General features: G+C 45.9%; 1 protein-coding gene across 2 annotated transcripts in view; it reads right to left on the minus strand.

Annotated features, from left to right (window-relative positions):
• Positions 1-919: 919 nt before the first annotated feature.
• sh3gl2b (SH3 domain containing GRB2 like 2b, endophilin A1) overlaps positions 920-19,731 on the minus strand; it is a 234,633-nt gene continuing 215,821 nt past the window's right edge. For both annotated transcript variants that reach the window (XM_085991644.1, XM_085991636.1), the window contains 4 exons: positions 7,930-8,088; positions 4,891-4,994; positions 2,588-2,709; positions 920-1,679 (listed from right to left, as the gene is read on the minus strand). In XM_085991644.1, coding sequence (XP_085847770.1) covers positions 1,480-1,679; positions 2,588-2,709; positions 4,891-4,994; positions 7,930-8,088 — 585 coding nt within the window. In that variant the 3' untranslated portion in view covers positions 920-1,479. The remainder of the gene's footprint in view (positions 1,680-2,587; positions 2,710-4,890; positions 4,995-7,929; positions 8,089-19,731) is intronic.

The following is a 19,731-nucleotide window of genomic DNA, read 5'->3' on the forward strand; positions in this document are numbered from 1 at the left end:
ATTGTGCTCACTAGGGGGTCTCCATCATTGACCCCACCAGTGTATGCAAGGTGAGTGGGAGATCATTTCATCTACATACAAACAGTGGGCCCTCGCATCAATAGGGACACAATGTAGGAGCCCGCCTGCCTGTCCTACTAGCTTGGAAATTCAGCCTTGTTGCCCCAGCTGAGGGGATGAGTTATTCCACCCCGCCCCCCGAAACATCCAACTACAGCCCCCTATGGGGGTGGGGGGGGGGGGCGGGGTGTTCACTGTAAAATAGATATACTTTTAAAATGTTGATTGTCTTTAGGAGTCCAGGCCTAACTTAGACTCCTAGGTGGGCCCCACTTACACCACTGAATGGGCTTGTGTACCTCTTTATTCTCGTCAAAGGACTGCTAGGCCTCAGAGACCAGGGAAGCAGGAACTCTCAACATAGGAAATCCCTGCCCCTGGTTGCATCTCCCTCTGTGCCATTGGCTTTGTTTGGGTGGATGGGTGATGGAGGAGACCCCATCGCCAGGCAAAGCCATTGAAATCCCCTCCTTAGGTGGGGCCCTGGTATGTTTGGGTCCTGGTCTTGTTTGTAGCCTTTCTGCTGCTTTCCACTGGCTCAAGAGCTGAGCATTTACAGCCCCAAAATGTTGGAGATAAAGTCACAGCTTGCACAATAGTCAAAGTTGGATGCTTCAACTTAGGAACCTGATTGACAAGTAGGAAGTATCTCAAAGCAGTCAAAGTCAGGAATCATCTCCTTAAAGAAAATGACTGGTGTGTCTGGTATAGGCACCTGGGGAGGGGACAGGAAGCTCAAGCATAATAGTGTAACAATTACATTTATATTACATTTCCATGAGCTGGACAGTTAGAACATCAATTATGAAATATGAGACAATTGTCCTTTGGAAAAAAAGTCCACACGTGCAAATGACTTTACTGAACATGTTTAATATTCTGGAATTCACCACATTAAGCAATCCAAGTTTTTAATTATTGTATTTTCGGATTTAGCACAGATAGGAGAAAAACAATTCATATAGCACATATATTCTCTCTTTTTTAAGTTTAGATAAATATATTCTCAAGAACAAAGCTGTACAGCTTTACTACTCTTACAAAAATAAGGTAAGCTAGATGCAGCACTATCCACTTAGACGTAACAGACTGGAAAACAGGAGAAAAGCCTTCACAGATTACACCCACAACTCCACGATGTATTGCTTAACATGATGGCGTGTTCTAGTCCTCACTGAGGATAGAATGGACTACATATCCAAAATAGAAAGGAACCAGCAACATTTCTGACTACATTTACTGCAGATGTAACTGAGTGCAACAGTTAAGGATTATAATACATGTAAACTCAAGACTTTACATTGATGGAGTTTGTCGATAAACAGTGTCACTGCAACAGACAATCTCATAAACTGCACCTCCTTCACCTGTTTAAGAAGTGGCACAAATATAATGACAGATTGGGTTACAACAGTCACTCTAATGAGGTAAAGGGACTAAAACTTGAACATAGTTGATGGGAAAAAATCCTGACTGTCCATGGAGCATCCCTTCATACCAGTTGTCATCGATCTGATTGGTGAGCGTGATGATATCTCCCTCCTTGAACCCCAGTTCTCCTTCATTCTCCGGTTCAAAATCATACGCAGCCCTGCAGCTTGGCTGATCTAACGGTGTGCCTACATTTCAGAAACAATTGTTAAAATGTGAAACTTTTACATTAATTATTTATTGGTCAGCAAGAGAATAAAACTTACAATCGCCGTAAAATGTGGGTCTTGAACACTGGGAAAATAACATTCAGAATTGTTTGCTGTACTCAAAACAAGCACCATAAATCATGGGAAAAGTGCAGGGAAATGGGATGAAAGCAGATAGCAGAGGCACAATGGGCCAAATGACCACCTCCGGTGCTGACATTTCCATGATAATGAGCTAAGTCACAGCACTTCTTGCTTAATTTAAGGTCTTCAAGCCTTTAGTAGTAGAAAAATAAACAAGTTATCAAGTAGCTCTGGAAAGAAACCCAAATAAGAGCATCCTAGAATAGGCACCTTTATTTGAAAAGATTACTTCCTTGTTTTAAGTTACTGCCGTTCTTCTATCTGGCTGGACTCAGCACTCTGAACATAAGAACATAATAGGATCAGGAGTAGGCCATTCGGCCCTTCAAGCCTGGTCTGCCATTCAGTAAGATCATGGCTGATCTTCTACCTCAACTCCACCTTCCCGCACAGCTAGGCAGCCTGATCCTGGATTAACGCAGGCCATGAGGACAGGAGAGTGACCTCTCTCACTGGCCTATCCAACTCCTTTACTAGGAGATGGCACCAGCCTCCACTCAGCTTGGCGCAGAGTGGAGAATCGATCTTGCATCCTCCCATTCATATTAATTGATTAGCAATTTATCCCCATGGTGAAGTTTGATCCTTGACATGTTGGTCAATGCTGCATGTTTTGGGGGTAGAGTGACAGTTGTGAGGAGCACAATAACTTATCTATGCTTCTGCTAATTATCGATATGAAGGTAAATAGTTGTTCATAGAGGACACATTCGTTTCAAACAGATACAGGTGCTGCACTTTACCTGGTGTCTTTTGCCCACTGTGAGTCACTCCACCATTCTGTTGAGTATCATCTGCAAACTCATAAGTCAAACGGGGCTTTGGTTTGTATTCCCTTCGAGGACGAGCAGTCGCCTCTCTCATTCTGCAAAATAAGTGCCATCAATTTAATGTCAAGGGAGTAGAAGTTAATGGGCAGATTCACATACTGGAAATTATTGGAGCTCAATTAAAACAATGTTCAGTATTTTGGTCTCTCCAGTAATGGACTCCTGAACTGATATTCAAAGATGGCAAAATAGATATAGAGTTGATGACGGAGATGCCTGTGGCCCTCCTTATCATGTTGGCCCGGCCATGGAAGGAGCGTTCATATCGCGGCCTGTCAGACTGTTAACCAGCCTGTGAGTCCTTCCACTACTTCACACTGTTCTCCAAGGGAAGAACGAGAAGATACAAAATGATGATGATCATGTTGGCCTCTTTACTGAAGGAAGCCAATGTGGAAATGGAAAGGCAGTACGAAATAAAATGAACTATATACAATTTGCTTTTCAGATATACTAGGCTCTTCTCAAAAAGAAAATTAAGTTTTTGTTTGTTTCTGAGTAATGGAAGGTGAATGCAGTGTTAACTGTTCTACATGTCCAATTACAGACCTTCAACTGTGGGGGAGTAGGCTCGAGTCCATGGAAAGGATGTAGCTGGGTTTACAGCAACAGGAATTTCCGCATTTTTACATATGACACAGTTAAACGTAGCTTCACATCTCCCTTGGTACTGCGCTCATAAACTAGTGAACAATTATCTGAAGCATTAAAAAAATGTATCCTCTGCTCATTGGATTATCAATATCCTTTTTGCATCAGTGGATACTGCCACTGTTGTTGCTAATTCAAGATTTCACTACTTTTACCCACCCAATCCCTGCTCAATGTTTATCACTGCCTACGTTACCCCTCTGCTGTGGCTCAGTGAGTGGCACACTCGCCTCTGAGTCAGTAGGTTGTGTGTTCAAGTCCCACTCCAGGGACTTGAGCACATAAATCTCGGCTGACACTCCAGTGCAGTGCAGAGGGAGTGCTGCACTGTCGGAGGTGCCGTCTTTCAGATGAGACATTAAACCAAGGCTCCATCTGCTCTCAGGTGGATGTAAAAAATCCCATGGCACTATTTTGAAGAAGAGTTATCCCTGGTCTCCTGGCCAATATTTATCCCTCAACCAACATCACTAAAACAGATTATCTGGTCATTATCACATTGCTGTTTGTGGAAGTTGCTGAGCACAAATTGGCTGCCGCATTTCCCACATTACAACAGTCCAAAAGTAATGGCTGTAAAGCGTTTTGAGACGTCTGGTGGTTGTGAAAGGCGCTATATAAATGGAAGTCTTTCTTTTTTTCTGAGCATTAGATGCCACTTGCAGTTTTAGGAGGTATACTCCCATCAATTATAATATATAAAATTAGCTTTGATTTTAAGCTACAAAATCCAAATTATAGCCCATAGAATGTCCATTCATACATCATGTTCTCCCACTAAACAGACTCATGTTAATCCTGTTGCTTTTTTGAATTCAATTGTGGTGCATTTCTTAAAGCACAATATAAATGGGAGTCTGTTTATTTACTTAACACCATGTTTGCCATTTTGACTCCCTCGTATCACCGATCCAGTTCTTCCCATTCAATCATGTTTGAGCTGGAATCACTTTCCTGTGATTGATTGCTGAAGTCGATGCTGCTCTCTGATTAACTAGCATGAGGCAAGTGAACCACAATGATTAGCTAACAAGAAAGAAGTTTGCTGTAGGGTGAAACAGACAAAGGCAGTAAGAATTCCTCTTCTTCCCCCTCCTCCCTCTGATGTAAAGCATTCTGCTTCTGTGAAACATCCAAATTGACAGCCCAGCTAACAGCGAATGACAGGTTTACCTATCAGGCAGTATTAAGGCTAAAAAGAATGGAACTGTACTGATATAAAATCCTTCAGCCCTTCAAACAGTGGCACTTACACAGCATTATTATCCCAGTTATAGGCAATCTGATAGGACAAGGATTAAGGTTCACACGCAAACGGTCACTACAATTAAAAGGAGATCGTTACAGCGGTTTCATTGTTGTGACAGTGTGTAAACTATATTAAAAAAAACTATACTAAACAAATTTCCAAATTGTTGTATTTGCTAAAAAAAAATTGCAACAGATTTGTGATTTAGGGATTGGATTTTTAACTAAAGTGAGACTGGAGTAGCGATTAGATGAGGTTAAGTTCATTTTCTTCATTGTTTTAGAAAAATGTGATGGCACACTAATTCCAGTCTTACCGCTGCTCCAATTGGACGGAGAGCTCCTGGTAAATCTGTGCGGCCTGCCTGTGATACTCGAGTTGGGCTTGCACCAGTGCCGTAAGCTGACTCACTTGCTCAATCTAAAAATATTAACAAAAGCAAACAAGCCATTAGGTCTGTCACATAACATTCAATCATGTTTGGGGACTTCACTCTGAGCAGTGCATGCAGTTATTGATGGGACGTAGTTGGACATTGTTCTCCTGTTCAGGTGCTTTTAAACATCTACCAGTCTCACAGTAGAAATGCTTCTGTAGTCCCACACTGAGCTTATATCCTGTACAGCACAATGACCTGAATACTAATGATAGGACGAAGAAAAAGACCAGGAAGCTTTATAAACTGAGTTATGAATAATTAAAGACCTGCCCTAACCTCACACTCAGTCTCATTTGAGATTCTCTCGCTTTCAGCTCATCTCGTCCACGAGAGCCACTTCTTACTTGTTCGACCCCATGTCCACTAAAATGCAGACCACCTAACTTCCTTTGCTGACCCCCTAAGCTAGCTGACATTAGAAATGGTTACCCCTCCTCACATTCTTCTCCCTTTCAAAACTCCCATCATCAACTCCCTCCTCAAAAAACAACCCTCAAACCCTCTGTCCTTGCAAACTACTGTCCCATTTCCAAGCTCCCTTTCCTCTCCAAAGTCCTTCAATGTGTTGATGCCTCTCAGAATTGTGTTTATCTCTCCCACAACTCCATGTTTGAATCTCTCCAATCAGGTTCAAGTCCTCCCACAACACCAAAATGGCCCTAACCAAAAGTCATGAATGACATTCTGTGCAACTGTGACTATCCGTCTTTCAGATGATACATTAAACCGAGGCCCTGTCTGCTCTTTCAAGTGGACGTAAAAGATCCCATTGCCACTATTTCGAGGAAGAGCAGGGGCGTTCTCCCCGGTGGCCTGGTCAATATTTATAATCACATTGCTGTGTGTGGGAGCTTGCTGTGCACAAATTGGCTGCTGCGTTTCGTACATTACAACAGTGACAACACTTCAAAAGTAATTAATTGGCTGTAAAGCGCTTTGGGATGTCCTGCAGTCGTGAAAGGTGCTGTATAAATGACAAGTTCCGTCATTCTTTCTTTTAACTTTACAACTAATTTATTCCAACTGATGTTCACTTGATTAAATGTTCACCGGAGCCTGGAGCACAGTGCAGGACAGTAGAAGGGCTCAGTCTGGGATGTAGGGTTGGCGGAGGTTGCAGAGGCAGGGTGGGGGCGAGGCCATTAAGCAACTTGGGTAGGATTTTGAAATCGATGTACTAAGGCGCAGGAAACCAATCGAGGTCGACAAGCATGTGGCTGATAGATGAACAAGACTTGGTGTGGACAGGAATTAAATTCTGGACAATTTGGAGTTTGTGCAGGGTGGAGTTCTGGAGGCCGGTGAGGAGGGCGTTGAAGTCAAGTCCGGAGGAGCAAAAGCATGGAAAAGGATTTAGGAAGTGGCGGAGAGAATATTCAGTGGTCTTAGTTGTGGATAGAATATGGGATTTGAAACTTGGCTCAGGATTGAATAGAACATTGAAGTTGCGTACTGGTTCAGCCAGACTGAGCAGCCAGGGAAGAGGAGAGAGCTGGAGTTAGGGCAAGGGGATGGAGTTCTTCGTGGGAACTGAAGATGGATTTTGTCTTCCCAGTGTTGAGTTGGGGGAAATTCTCAAGTAATATAACTTGGTGTAGGCAAGCTGTCTGATAACATTGAGGTGGAGTTGGAAAAGTAGAGTTAGGTGTCATCAGCACACAGGGAAACTGAAACTGGCCGCCCATTTCATACCCCATCTGACCTTCCTTTCCATTGGTCAACAGAAATTAAAATCAGGCGGGTGTAAAACAGGCGGCCAATCCGATCCTATCGGTTGCCCTCGGGGCGGGTTCGGCTAAGATTACCCTAGTTGTAACTAACTACACAGTCCGTCCTGTGTTCAGTACCTGACGTGGTTAGTGACATATCAACCACTAGGTGGCACACAACCTCCAGCTGCATTTGGTGTGCAGCGTAAAAGTGTCTCATCTGAGCAGTTAATAACGTACATCAATTCATAGGTGGCAACTGCATTGCAGCAAATACGGCACAACTCGTTCATCAATTGTAGGTTAAAATCATTTGACACAACTTCTGCCGATGCTTTTCAGGATCATTCAGCATTAAGAACGAATATACCAGTCTGGTGTCACAGGTTCAAAACACAGCTGCAGCGAATTTTATTTCATTGAAATTACAACATAGATTCAATATCACATCATTGCCTTAAACATATGTTTCTGGTCAAGATTTGTTTTGTACATCTGGTGGTTCAATGCATTGCAGAAACATGCTGGCACTGAAAACGTTACTGGGGTGTATAAGAAAAGCTTTTATCTTTGTTTAAAACCCACTGCATTAATATGTCCAATTTACCACATAAGTGATTTGCATCACCAGGGGTGCATTACTGAAGAGGTGGTGAAACAAAAGCATCATAAATGTGACCTCAACTGGTTTCAGTAGACAGAAAAGAATGACACAGAAATTTAAAAAAAATCAAAAAGCAGTAAATGAACACTCCTTTAATCATTGGAATGATCGCAGCAGGCCAAGAGAGTGTCATTGCAAAACTGTGGTTATGGGCTTCAGTTCCAAACCTGTCGAACATTGAGATCAAAGAGAAAAGCCACAAATGTATTGAGTTCAGTCGTACCTCAGCAAGGTTGTGTAATCGCCACGCACAGTAAACATGTCCCTTACTGGCAGATGATGGGGCACCATTGGCGTTTGCACTCATGGGGGTGCAGTACATCTGCCACCTCTCCCAGGGAAGCAATGATGCGTGGAGTGGCAGCAGATGCGAAATGGATGGGGCAGAAGGATCAAATACCAAACACCTTTGCAGGGGGGAAAAAATTAAGCGTAGCACATTAACTATAAAATCCCCAGAAAGTGTCCTGAGCGATTAAAAGCGTTTACTCATTTCTATGAAAGAGCACATCAAGAACTGTAGCACAGAATCAGAGTCCTTACGTCACTCTCCAGAAGGTTAAACATGCTCGATTCTGCAATTTCCTTTGATTCATCAAACTTCTCCAGTGCCTGTCGAATCTCCTCCTCTGGGATCTTGCCTTGCCTCTTCTTCTTGTAGTCAAAATCTAATCGTCGTCCCTCCAATTTCTTCAGATGGTGCTATCAGTAAATAAATGAATATACACCTGTGAGAATGACAGTCTGAATAACATAGACTTCTATCTAGATCAGGGACAACTTGCTTCATCCATTGTGGGTCACACTTTATATACTGGCCATATCGGGAGTGGGGAATGAAGGATTACTATTGTCCCTCTCCTCTTGCTAAGTTATTCATAACCAGTTCTTCAGTTCCAAATAATAGGAATATTTAAAGCAGCCATTTAACCTCGGGTAACTGTGAGAACAATTTATTAGAATTACTGGCCTGTCAAAAGCAAAGAAACTTAAAAGGATTCAATGGGCTCGATTTTCATTGAGCCGTGGAGTCGGGCTTGAAATCACAAAAACCGGTCTGGTTCCCGACTCCGAGCAATTTTAACTCAGGTGTGTCTGATGGTCCCGACTCCGTCCCGCATCCAACAGGCGGGACTGGTCTTTAAGTCCCTTAATTACTACTAAATGGCCTCTATAACCCTATTTTAACAGGCCCTTGCAACTTTAACCCTTTCCCCACGTAAAACACGCCTGGTGGGAATCACGAATGTGAAACCTGGCGGGAGCACTATTGGATTGCTGACTATCAACTGCAGGTCAACCATTAAAGAGGAGATTAATCAGCCATCATTTGCAAGTGGCAGGACTCAGTGGTCTCAGGCCTGGGGCAACTTTTAGAAGGCTTAACCACACCTGTGAAAGGTTGGAGCCTCACACACATCTCCAGTGTGGCCTCCTGGGAAACCCCTCTCGCCACCTTCACTCAGCATTTCCTCAACGGAGGCATATACCAGAAGCATGGGAGCCATTTATTTCCTTCCCATCTGGGCATTAGAGGAGCTCAAGCACCAGCCGTGGCAGCAGCAGAACCAGGAACAACAGCAGCACCACCAACAGCAGCAGCAGCAGGAGCGCCAGGCTGCTGCTCACCCACCCAAGGCTGCACAGGCCAGAAGGGGCCAGCGCCTGGAAGCCCGTCGGTGCAGGATATACCCCCAAACAGGGTCTACAGACGCAGGGTCACCGATCTCAACATGTCTGAGCAGCAGTGCCAAAGGCAGCTCTGACTTTCGCGAGTGGTAGTGACCGACATCTGCGCAATGCTACAGCAAGACCTGCTGTCCAGAGGACCAGGTGGACAAGCATTACCAGTGGCCGTCAAAGTCACCACCGCACTCAACTTTTTTGCCTCAGGCTCATTCCAGGGATCAGCAGCAGACATCAGCGGCATCTCCCAGGCGGCCGCACACACTTGCATCACGCAGGTAACTGATGCCCTCTTTGCCCTCGTGCACAATCACATCCATTTCACCAAGGATCGAGCAAGTGTCACGGCGCGAGCGGTTGGATTAGCTCATCTGGTAGGCTTTCCAAGGGTGCAGGGTGTCGTTGACTGCACACGTGGCCCTTAGGGCACCCCATTGCAATCCAGGTATTTTTGTCAACCACAAGGGCTTCCACTCCCTCAACGTTCAGCTGGTGTGTGACCACAAGAAGGAGATTTTGCATGTTTGTGCCATGTACCCTGGCAGTTGCCATGACTCCTTCATACTGCGCCAGTCTAGTGTGCCTCCGCTATTCAGTCCGCCAGACCAACTTAACGGATGGCTACTTGGAGACAAGGGCTATCCCCTGAGGATGTGGCTGATGACGCCATTGAGGAGGCCAGCCAACGAAGCTGAGGAGCGCTACAACTCCAGCCACATTTCCACCAGATCCATTATCGAACAAACCATCGGTTTGCTGAAGATGCGCTTCAGATGCCTGGATAGATCAGGTGGAGCCCTGCAGTACTCAGCAGCCAGGGTCTCCAGAATCATCGTGGTTTGCTGCGCACTTCACAACATGGCACAGCGTCGTGGCTTGCAGATTCCTGAGGACCAAGTGGCTCCTCACATATCCTCCTCAGATGAGGAGGAGGAGGAGGGCAAAAATGAACATCCTGCAGAGGCCCATCAACCAGCGGCAGCATTATGCGAGAAAATTGTTGTCCGGGATGCAAGGAACGCACTCATCCTGGCCAGATTTGCTTAGCCTCGGCAATCAAACACTTTTGCCTCGCAGCTTCTTACCTGAGCATCGACAATGGCCAAGACCCTGCGGATTCCTAGCTATTTGACCAGCATACTGACAATTGCAAGTAATCCTAAGCCCTCAATGTGAAAGTCCCATTCGCGAAATGACACATGCCACAACTACAGCAGTAGCCATCAGATTTTTTATTAACATTATTAATCTGATGGCTTTTTCTAACAATACATCAAATTTCACCCAAGTGACTACCCTTGTTGTAGTGTATGTAACCGTTCCACCTTTAAGAGAACTATTTTAGTAACCGTTCCACCTTTAAGAGAACTATTTTAAGAGTTGCACTACTTTATCTTGGCTACTGTATACTGTAATACCGGCGGTGACCACACCGGTATATAAGTGCTGTGTAATGATTTATTGGGCAGTTCCGCCCTGACCTTCGACTAGTAAAGACCTGTTAAAATTTACTCTTGTGGTCTGTGTAATAATTCTCGTTATAACACACAGACTTAACAGTGGCGACGAGTACGATCTTACCCTGCGGCAGAGATACATCCAAGGCAGTTTAACGGGTGTCGAGAAGAGGCATCCGCCCTCATCATTCTGCTGAGAAAAGACTCGGGTCTGCAGAGCAAAGGAAGAATTCTGACACGAAGCCTTCCATCAGCAACAGGCAATGATCATCCCTTCTATCACGGTGGTGGGTAAGCCGATCAGCGACGAGCAGCCAGTCGGCCACGTTTGCTGTGAAGTAGGGGAGGGAAAAATGGAGGATATAAGGGCGGAGAACTCGACCACGGCCGGGGAAAAGAGCCGGACAGAAGTCGGGGCCAGAGGCGCTGAGACTGGGGCAGCGTAAGGCACGGAAGCCGCGGTGAATGCAAACGCAGCCGGTGTAAAAGACCGGGCTGCAAGCGGGCTGGGAGATGCAACAGCGTCGAGAGAGAGCTCGACCGCGACAAACGCAGCCGGTGTAAAAGACCGGGCTGCAAGCGGGCTGGGAGACGCAACAGCGTCGAGAGAGAGCTCGACCGCGACAAACGCAGCCGGTGTAAAAGACCGGGCTGCAAGCGGGCTGGGAGACGCAACAGCGTCGAGAGAGAGCTCGACCGCGACTGGTGAGAAAGGCCGGGCAGCTACCGAGGCCGCGAGGCGCAGCGACCGGGACAGCGTAAGGCGCGGAGAAAAAAAAAAAAAAAAAACGCGGAGAACTCAGCCGCAGCCAGGGGAAAGGACCGGACTGCAAGAGGGGCTGGGAGGCACGATTTGAAAACCGCTGGGGAGGGCGAACGCAGCAATACGGCAAACGCCATTACAGCCAGCGGGGGAGAAAGGCAAATGCGGGAAGCCGCCATTTTCGTAGGCGGGGAAGAAGACAAGCGCGGGAAACCACCATTTTGAAAAAAAAAGTTAAAGAAAAACTTCTTTTTGTTTCTCAAGAAGATTGTGAGGATGCCTAAGCATGGTAACATCAACGATTTCGATCCCGATGTTGAAGATTGGACCACGTATGTAGAACGCATAGAGATATATCGTAAGGCAAATAAAATATCAAAGAATGATAAAGCACTAACCTTACTAAACTCAATGGGTGCGAAGACATACGGGCTATTGAAGCATCTTCTATCACCAGCTAAACCGGCGGATCAGACTTTCGCTAATATTGTTGCTGTCCTGAGAAATCATTTGAACCCCACACCGCTGATGTTAGCGGAATGATTTAAATTTTATGCGAGAACGCAACGGAAAGAGGAAAGCAACGCGGAGTATTTAATTGAACTGCGTAAGCTGGCGAAATACTGTCAGTTTGGGGAAAGACTGACAGAGGCACTAAGAGACAAATTCGTGTGTGGATTGTCGAAAGAAGGAACACAAAAGCGGTTGCTTGAAGAGAATGATCTTACACTTGATAAGGCTGTCACTATTGCAGCATCGCACGAAGCCGCAGCGAGAGGCACTGCGGAAATGCAGCTGAAGGCAGCGGTACTCAGCGTAGATCAAATGGCTTTGGGTACAACGAAATGTTATCGTTGTGGAAAGACAACACACGATCAGAACCAATGCTGGTTTAAAAACCAGGAATGTAGAAAATGTGGCAAGCTTGGTCACATAGCTAAAGTATGCCGGTCAGGAAAGAAGACCAGCAACAAAAAGTCACCGCAGGAAAAGTGCAGAAAGGTACATAAGGTGGCTGAGAAGAGTTCGGATGAACAGAATTCGGATTCAGACTCCAACAGCGAGGAACTGGGTAGTCTGAGAATTCACAATGTGAGTAAGGAAGCTGACCGACAAACTATTTGGGTCACACTGCAGATAGCAGGAGTCCACGTGAAGATGGAATTGGACACCGGATCGGCGTTGACGGTCATGAATAAGCAAGATTACAAAAAGTTATTCACACATATTCCCCTACGGGATACGGAGATAGTATTGCAGACATACACGGGGCAAAGAGTATACCCCATCGGGAAGATAAAAGTCAAGGTGAGACACAAGGGCAAAGAACACCAAGGAATGGACTTATATGTACTACCTGAGGGAGGTCCACCACTTCTGGGACGGGAGTGGATCAGGAGAATAAATATGGACTGGCACCCCCTAAAAGCAATGACGGTAGATTCCGGAAAAAGAAAAGATGTCAAACCTGAACGATTGTCCAGAGTACTGGATGAGGGCATATGCAGCAGTGACAGTGACAAAGCAGAGAGTGAGAACTCGGTGAAGACAATCAGCTCAGACTCTGGAACTGATGATGGTAAGACCAGCCCATGTGCAAAAGACAAGCCTAAAATGGACTTGCAGACTAATGATGGAAAAACGAAGGAGTGCATAAATGCTTCAGGAGAGAACAAAGTATCAGAACAGAATTTCACTGGACAACAACATAGTTTGACAGAGAATTCTGAGTCTGTCCAGTCTACAGACATGCACATTTCTGAGGAACACCGGGCTCGAACTCAACTCAATTTCAAACTACAACAGCAATTAGAACAAATGATTCGCCGTTTTGAGCAAGAGATGAATGCAACAAAAAAGTTCTTTGACACAGAGTGGGAGATTCTGGAAAGACAGCAGAAGCAGCTGATTGAGAAAATGGAACAGGAACACACAAACCGTCTGCGCGATGAGGCCAAACGAATCAAAGCTGAGCAAGAAAGGGAATATGTCAAATTCATCGATCAGTTGAAAGCTAAGAAGAAAGAGCACCCTTTTGTGAGCAGTGTCAGCAGTAATAAGCCACTCAGGGGATTGGTGGCAGAGGCAAAAGCTGAAGTGATGGAGGAAATAGAAGACAATAGAGAAGAAGCAGAAGATGATGACTCATCTGAACCATTATCACCCCTACCAGGTCACACACGTGGTCCCTCCGAACTGAGCCAAATCAGTCTGGAAGTAGAAAAACTTCCCAAGGTACTCGAGCCTTTAGAAGTCAGCAATGCTGGTTCTGAAGTTACGAAAGTTCAAGCTGTTAAGTCCAGTGAAGGACTATTAGATGAGTCACCCCAGCAACGAGAACCTACTACACCACTGAGAACTACTACACCACCGAGGCGTTAACCGGACCGAGTCAGGAAGCGCAGGAGGTGCCTCCGCAGAGACTGAATCTGTGAACTGTTTTTACATAAAGTTGTGTGTATATGTTATGTTTAATGGGGAATATATATACTGTTAAGCTAAAAAGGGAGGATTGTAGTGTATGTAACCGTTCCACCTTTAAGAGAACTATTTTAGTAACCGTTCCACCTTTAAGAGAACTATTTTAAGAGTTGCACTACTTTATCTTGGCTACTGTATACTGTAATACCGGCGGTGACCACACCGGTATATAAGTGCTGTGTAATGATTTATTGGGCAGTTCCGCCCTGACCTTCGACTAGTAAAGACCTGTTAAAATTTACTCTTGTGGTCTGTGTAATAATTCTCGTTATAACACACAGACTTAACACTTGTGACTACTTGTGCTTTATCTTCCTCTTACACGTGCTCCTATGTAGTGGTTCCCCTGTGGCTTCAGCAGATGTGGAGGCCCCTTGCTCACTTTCCTGCTGCTCCTGTCTCGACACCTTTGGTGGGCGTCCTCTGGGGTTGCGAGCCTGTGAGGGCTCGTCAACAGTCTGCTGCTCCTGCAGCTGTGCAGGGGTTGAGATGTCTATTTCATTTGGGTGTGGATTCCGGTGAGGCTCTGACCGAGGGCTCTGCAGTGGCATGGAAGTGTGGAGAGGAACCCCCACTTCCTTGAGGTCTGCCACCAACCTCCCTCTCATGGGTCAGGTCCCCCTCCGTGCCTGCAAGTGGCTAGAGAGCACCTTGCTGCACATCAGGGGGGCCATGGGGACCCATATCTGCAATGGCAGTCCTACTCAGAAGGACTTCCATGAAGGTCTGGTTTCTCTGTTCAATGGATGCCCATCGCTCCTCAAGAGATGTCATTCTATTCTGAACAATGACCATGTTTTCCATGCCCTGGCAACTCAGCTCCTCCATGGCCGTAGCCCTCCTCTCCTCTACCGTAGCCATCCTCTCCTGTACAGTAGCCAGCCTTACCATGGAGGTAGCAATCGTTTCCACGGAGGTAGCCATCCTTTCCGTGTTGATACGTTCATGCGCCAATTACTCCACAAAGGCTCTGCTCATGTTTGCTATGGACTCCTGCATTCGCTCCACACTCGCAGCGATCCTAGAGACAAAACCTGCCAGAGACTCTTGCATCTGTGCCTGGAGTTCCATCACCTCTGGTCTTATGGATGGACCCAGAGACAGAGGGTCGACATGCAGCTGAGCCAAGCTGGCAGAGTCCTGCGCCCTCCGAATAGGACTCTCCACTGCTGTCCCTGTATCCGCAATCTGCTGATGCTCACTTGTGAGCTGTGATACACCAGGTGACAACACTACTCTATGTCCCGAAGGTCCCACCGAGGCGTGAGCGTCTGCGCTGGTGCTGGGTGCGCTGAATTCTGCTGACGCTGCGCCCTCAGTGGTTGCAGCTTCCTCTGAGGAGTCTGGCTGCTCAGCCTTTTCTTCCTGGCTAGGGGGGACAGATGCTTGTGATGGTCCTGTGGGGGAGTAAAGGAAAGAGTCAGAGATGTGATGCAAAGGCTACATGCACATAGCTTTTTGCAGATGCTCATAAGTCCATCTGTTACAGCTTCACAATCATTATCAGTGACTCATGCAATGTCAAAGAGAGATGGGAAACTTTTCTGTCACCAGCTTGCTGTGTTGCACCTGTCTGTCTGTCCCCCACGCGCGAATCATCCTCAATGCCCATGATTTCCAGGACGGCCTCCTCCCAGGGGGTCAGGTGGGCTATTGAGGGTGGCCCTCCTCCTGTCCTGGCTCGCTCTCTCTTGTTGTGAGCTCTCTTTTCCTGCAATGAGGGAGACAAGTGGAGGTTGAGTGAGAATGAAGGAGTGAGTGTAGAGATTGCATAGCATAGATACTTAGAATGAGACAAAGGTGGAGTGAGGTTGCAAGACCAAGGGCCCTCCCTGTGTGTTGTCAGTTGTGTTCAAAGCATCAGAGTGATAGGGAGTGTGAGGGCTGCATGGTGGAATAGTTATGTGAATGTGAGCATAGAGAGAGAGGGAATGGATAAGGGTGCATGGATGTTAGTGTCAAGTGGGATGTGGAGAAAGAGATTGCAAAAGCTGAGTGCTGGTGAGGAAAGGCAATGGGGATCAGATTGAGGGTGATGGGAAATTCATACTCACTTTTCCAGTGTGCTGAAGGTCATGAAATCTTTTCCTGTACTGTATCCAGGTTTTGTGGGTGACTCCCAAGGAATTGACCTCCTCAGCCACCTGCATCCACACTGCCTTGGTCTGAGTGGGAGGCCTCTTCCTCCCCGATGAAGGGAACAGGACCTCCCTGTTGGCCCTAGCCCCATCCACCTATGCCTGCAATGCCGCCTCGTCAAAGCGAGGAGCTGCTCTTGCCCTCCCGCTTGTCATCTTTCCTGCAGGTCCCTCTGACATTAAATGGAGGAAGCTTGGAAGACTGCAGAAGAAGCAAGGCTTGCTGCGGACCTTAAATCCAGCAGCAATGATGATGTCATCGGAGGGGACTTTCAGTCATGAAAAACCCCTTTGCACAGGCTTCCCACACGTTGGAAATCAATTGGCCAATTGAGTTAAAATTGCATTAATCGCCCACCTCCATTTAGATTCGTGTGGGGAACACGAAATTCGGATAACACGACAACAGCCCGCACCCGAGTTAAAATTGAGCCCAATGTCTTTGTAGGAAAACACATTTTTATGCTTCATTCTAAAGTTCTGTTCTGTTGATACATTAAAATGCTGCACATTTTTGGGGCAATATAAATTGATAATTGATGATTTAAAAAATGCTACAAAAACAACAGATGGGCTTTCCTGACACATCTCCAATTGTTTCATGTGTTGTTGTACAAATACATCTTTTGGGCAGTTGCATGATAATTAGCTAGTTAATGTCCATTGTGCCCCTTAGTGGGCAGAATCCACATTGCGACTCTGGGAGGAGCTCTTCGGCCACTGGGAGAAGGCGATTGAGGAGGATTCTTGCGATGACTTTCCCTGTGGCAGACAGCAGGGAAACTCCTCTGTAATTACCGCAATCGGACTCGTCACCTTTCTTGAAGATGGTCACAATTACGGCATCTCTGAGATCCCCTGGCATGCTGTCCTCCTTCCAGATAAGAAAAATGAGTTCATGAATTCGCGCCAGTAGTGCTTCTCCGCCTTGCTTTAGTGCCTCGGCGGGATTCCATCTGCTCCTGAGGCCTTGTTGTTCTTCAGTTGTCAGATGGCCTTTTCAACCTCATGCTGGGCTGGGGTTGTGCTGAGATGGTGACGGGTATCATGCTGTGGGATGGAGTTGAGGACACTCGCGTCGAAGACAGAGTCGCGCTTAAGGAGATCTTTGAAGTGCTCCTTCCAGCGGGCACTGACTGCCTCTCTGTCCTTGATGAGTACCTCTCCATTCTTGGCCCGCAGTGGGGTTGGGCCGTAGATGGTCTTGACTGCGCTAAAGATGATGGACCGGTCACATTGTCCGCATGCCCGATACGAGACTCCCAAAACAAGCGCTCTACTCGGAGCTCCGGCATGGCAAGAGAGCCCCAGGTGGGCAGAGGAAACTCGACAAGGACACCCTCAAAGCCTCCTTGAAAAAGTGTAACATCCCCACCGACACCTGGGAATCCCTGGCCAAAGACCGCACAAAGTGGAGGAGAAGCATCCGGGAAGGCGCCGAACACTTCGAGTCTCTTTGCCGGGAGCAAGCGGAAGCCAAGCACAGGCAGCGCAAGGAGCACACGTTAACCCAAGCACCCCACCCACCCGCCCCTTCAACCACCATCTGCCCCACCTGTGACAGAGACTGTAGGTCCCGCATTGGACTCATCAGTCACCTGCGAACTCATTTTTAATGTGGAAGCAAGTCATCCTCGGTTCCGAAGGACTGTCTAAGAAGAAGAGCTAGTTGATATCTTGTTCTTGGTGCTGTTCGGGGTTTGTACTCAGCCACATCAGAGGAGTTGGAGTTGCCCACATTGGCGCACAGTTTGGATGCCACAGATAGCACAGTACAGCAATATATTTTACATTAAATGCACTACAAATAGAAACAGGAAATGCTGGAAGCACTCAACAGGTCAGGCAGCATCTGTGGCGAGAGAAACAGAGTTAACGTTTCACACGTCAGAACTCCACAGATAAGAATTCCGACGAAAGGTCATCAAACAGAAACGTTAAATTTGTTTCTCCACAGATGCTGCCTGACCTGCTGAGTGCTTCCAGCATTTTCTGTTTTTATTTCAGATTTCCAGCATCCGCAGTGTTTTGCCTTTTTTTATAATAAAATACACCAGGTTGGATAGGATTCTCAAGTTAAGAGGTCTTGATCGCAACCAATTTATTTTTAGGTTCTGACTCCATCCCTGTCTCAGCACGCCTGTTGCTGAAACCCTCATCCATGCTTTTGTTACCTCCAACACTGTCCTGGCCGGCCTCCCACCTTCCACCCTCCGTAAACCTCAGCTCATCCAAAACTCGGCTGCCCGTATCCTAACTCGCACCAAGTCCCGTTCACCCATCACCCCTGTGCTCGCTGACCTACATTAGCTCCTGGTTTACGCTTGTTTTCAAATCCCTCCATAGCCTCGCCCCTCCCTATCTCAGTAGCTTCCTCCAGCCCCACAACTCTCCGAAATCTCTGCGCTCCTCCAATTCTGGCCTTTTGTGTATCCCTGATTTCCATCGCTCTACCATTGGCGGCTGTGCCTTCAGATGTCTAGGCCCTAAGCTCTGGAATTCCCTCCCTAAACCTCTCCGCCTCTCTCTCCCCCATGAAGACGCTCCTTAAAACCTACCTCATTAACCAAGCTTTTGGTCACCTGTCCGAATATCACCTTATGTGTCTCGATGTCAAATTTTATTTTATAATGCTCCTGTGAAGCACCTTGGGACATTTTACTACATTAAAGGTGCTATATAAATACAAGTTATTGTTTTTTTAAAAAAAAGAAAATCACTTGTCCTTTCTTCCTGCAGTAGAGCATAGATTTAACTGCTTCCACATGTAAAATGATGATTTCAATCTCTTCATGTACAAAAGAATAAAATCCAAGGTTTATGTACCAATGCAAAGAGGCCACTGGATAAGAGTTCAAAGTTCAGGGCAGAGATCTTTCAGCAGGTCACCTGCCACCTCTTGCCGCATTTAGTAGAAAGCAGGAAATGAGGAGGAAAGACAAATTTTACACTGTTGGTAATGGCCACAATTCTTTAAACCTAAAATATTTCTAAAGATATAGAATAGTTGAATTTATTTTAGTCTTACATTTTTTTAAATTGCAACTTAAGGAAATTTAGGTGTTGGCTCTTTAGCTTATGACGAATGACCTGTGGTGGCCAATACATGAGCTATTTAGTATATGGAGGCAAAACTATGATATATAAAATCAGTCTTAATTAAGATTTAAAGGTAAAAATCAGCAAAACTCATGGATGGACATTTAACATGCTTGTAGAACATTCCTCTGTGTCCTATTTTAATGCAGGCATTAAACTGATTATTTTAAATGGGTTCATGCCTGCATTAAAAATATTGCACAAAGTACGTATGCACTAATTGTTTGTACATGGACTTCACTGATCAGAATTCCTACTTTCTTAATCGCAATTGTAAATTGTGTACCAGTAGCTGCTGTTATTAACAACTCAATTTAATTATAAACTGTTTTTAATCTTTCCTCCTCTGATCTACAGAGCTGTGGTTTAGAAGCTTTTCAGAATTAGTTACACAAGCTGCAACAGCATGGAACGTGAATATGGCCATGGGGCTCTACTTATCCCAATCTTTACAGTAAATAAAATTAAAATGTAAAATAAAAACTGATCTCGAGCACAACTGGATCTTATCAGAGTTGAGCTTAAGTGTCATTGCAACTGCCGTGTTTAAAAGTAATGTGGTTTTACTATGTGATGCTGTTAGATGGTGGAACAGAATAAGCTGAGCTAACACTTGTGTTTTGAATCTGTAGGATACCAAACTGAAGTCCAGACTTTCGCTCAGTTACTCATTCTGATTCCAACTGCCAGCTAACTCTAGTGAAAGCATAAACCAGGACTG

The sequence above is a fragment of the Somniosus microcephalus genome, chromosome 1 (genome assembly GCF_052327205.1).
Source record: "Somniosus microcephalus isolate GS21.2 chromosome 1, FLI_Smic_1.0, whole genome shotgun sequence".
Taxonomy (NCBI): domain Eukaryota; kingdom Metazoa; phylum Chordata; class Chondrichthyes; order Squaliformes; family Somniosidae; genus Somniosus; species Somniosus microcephalus.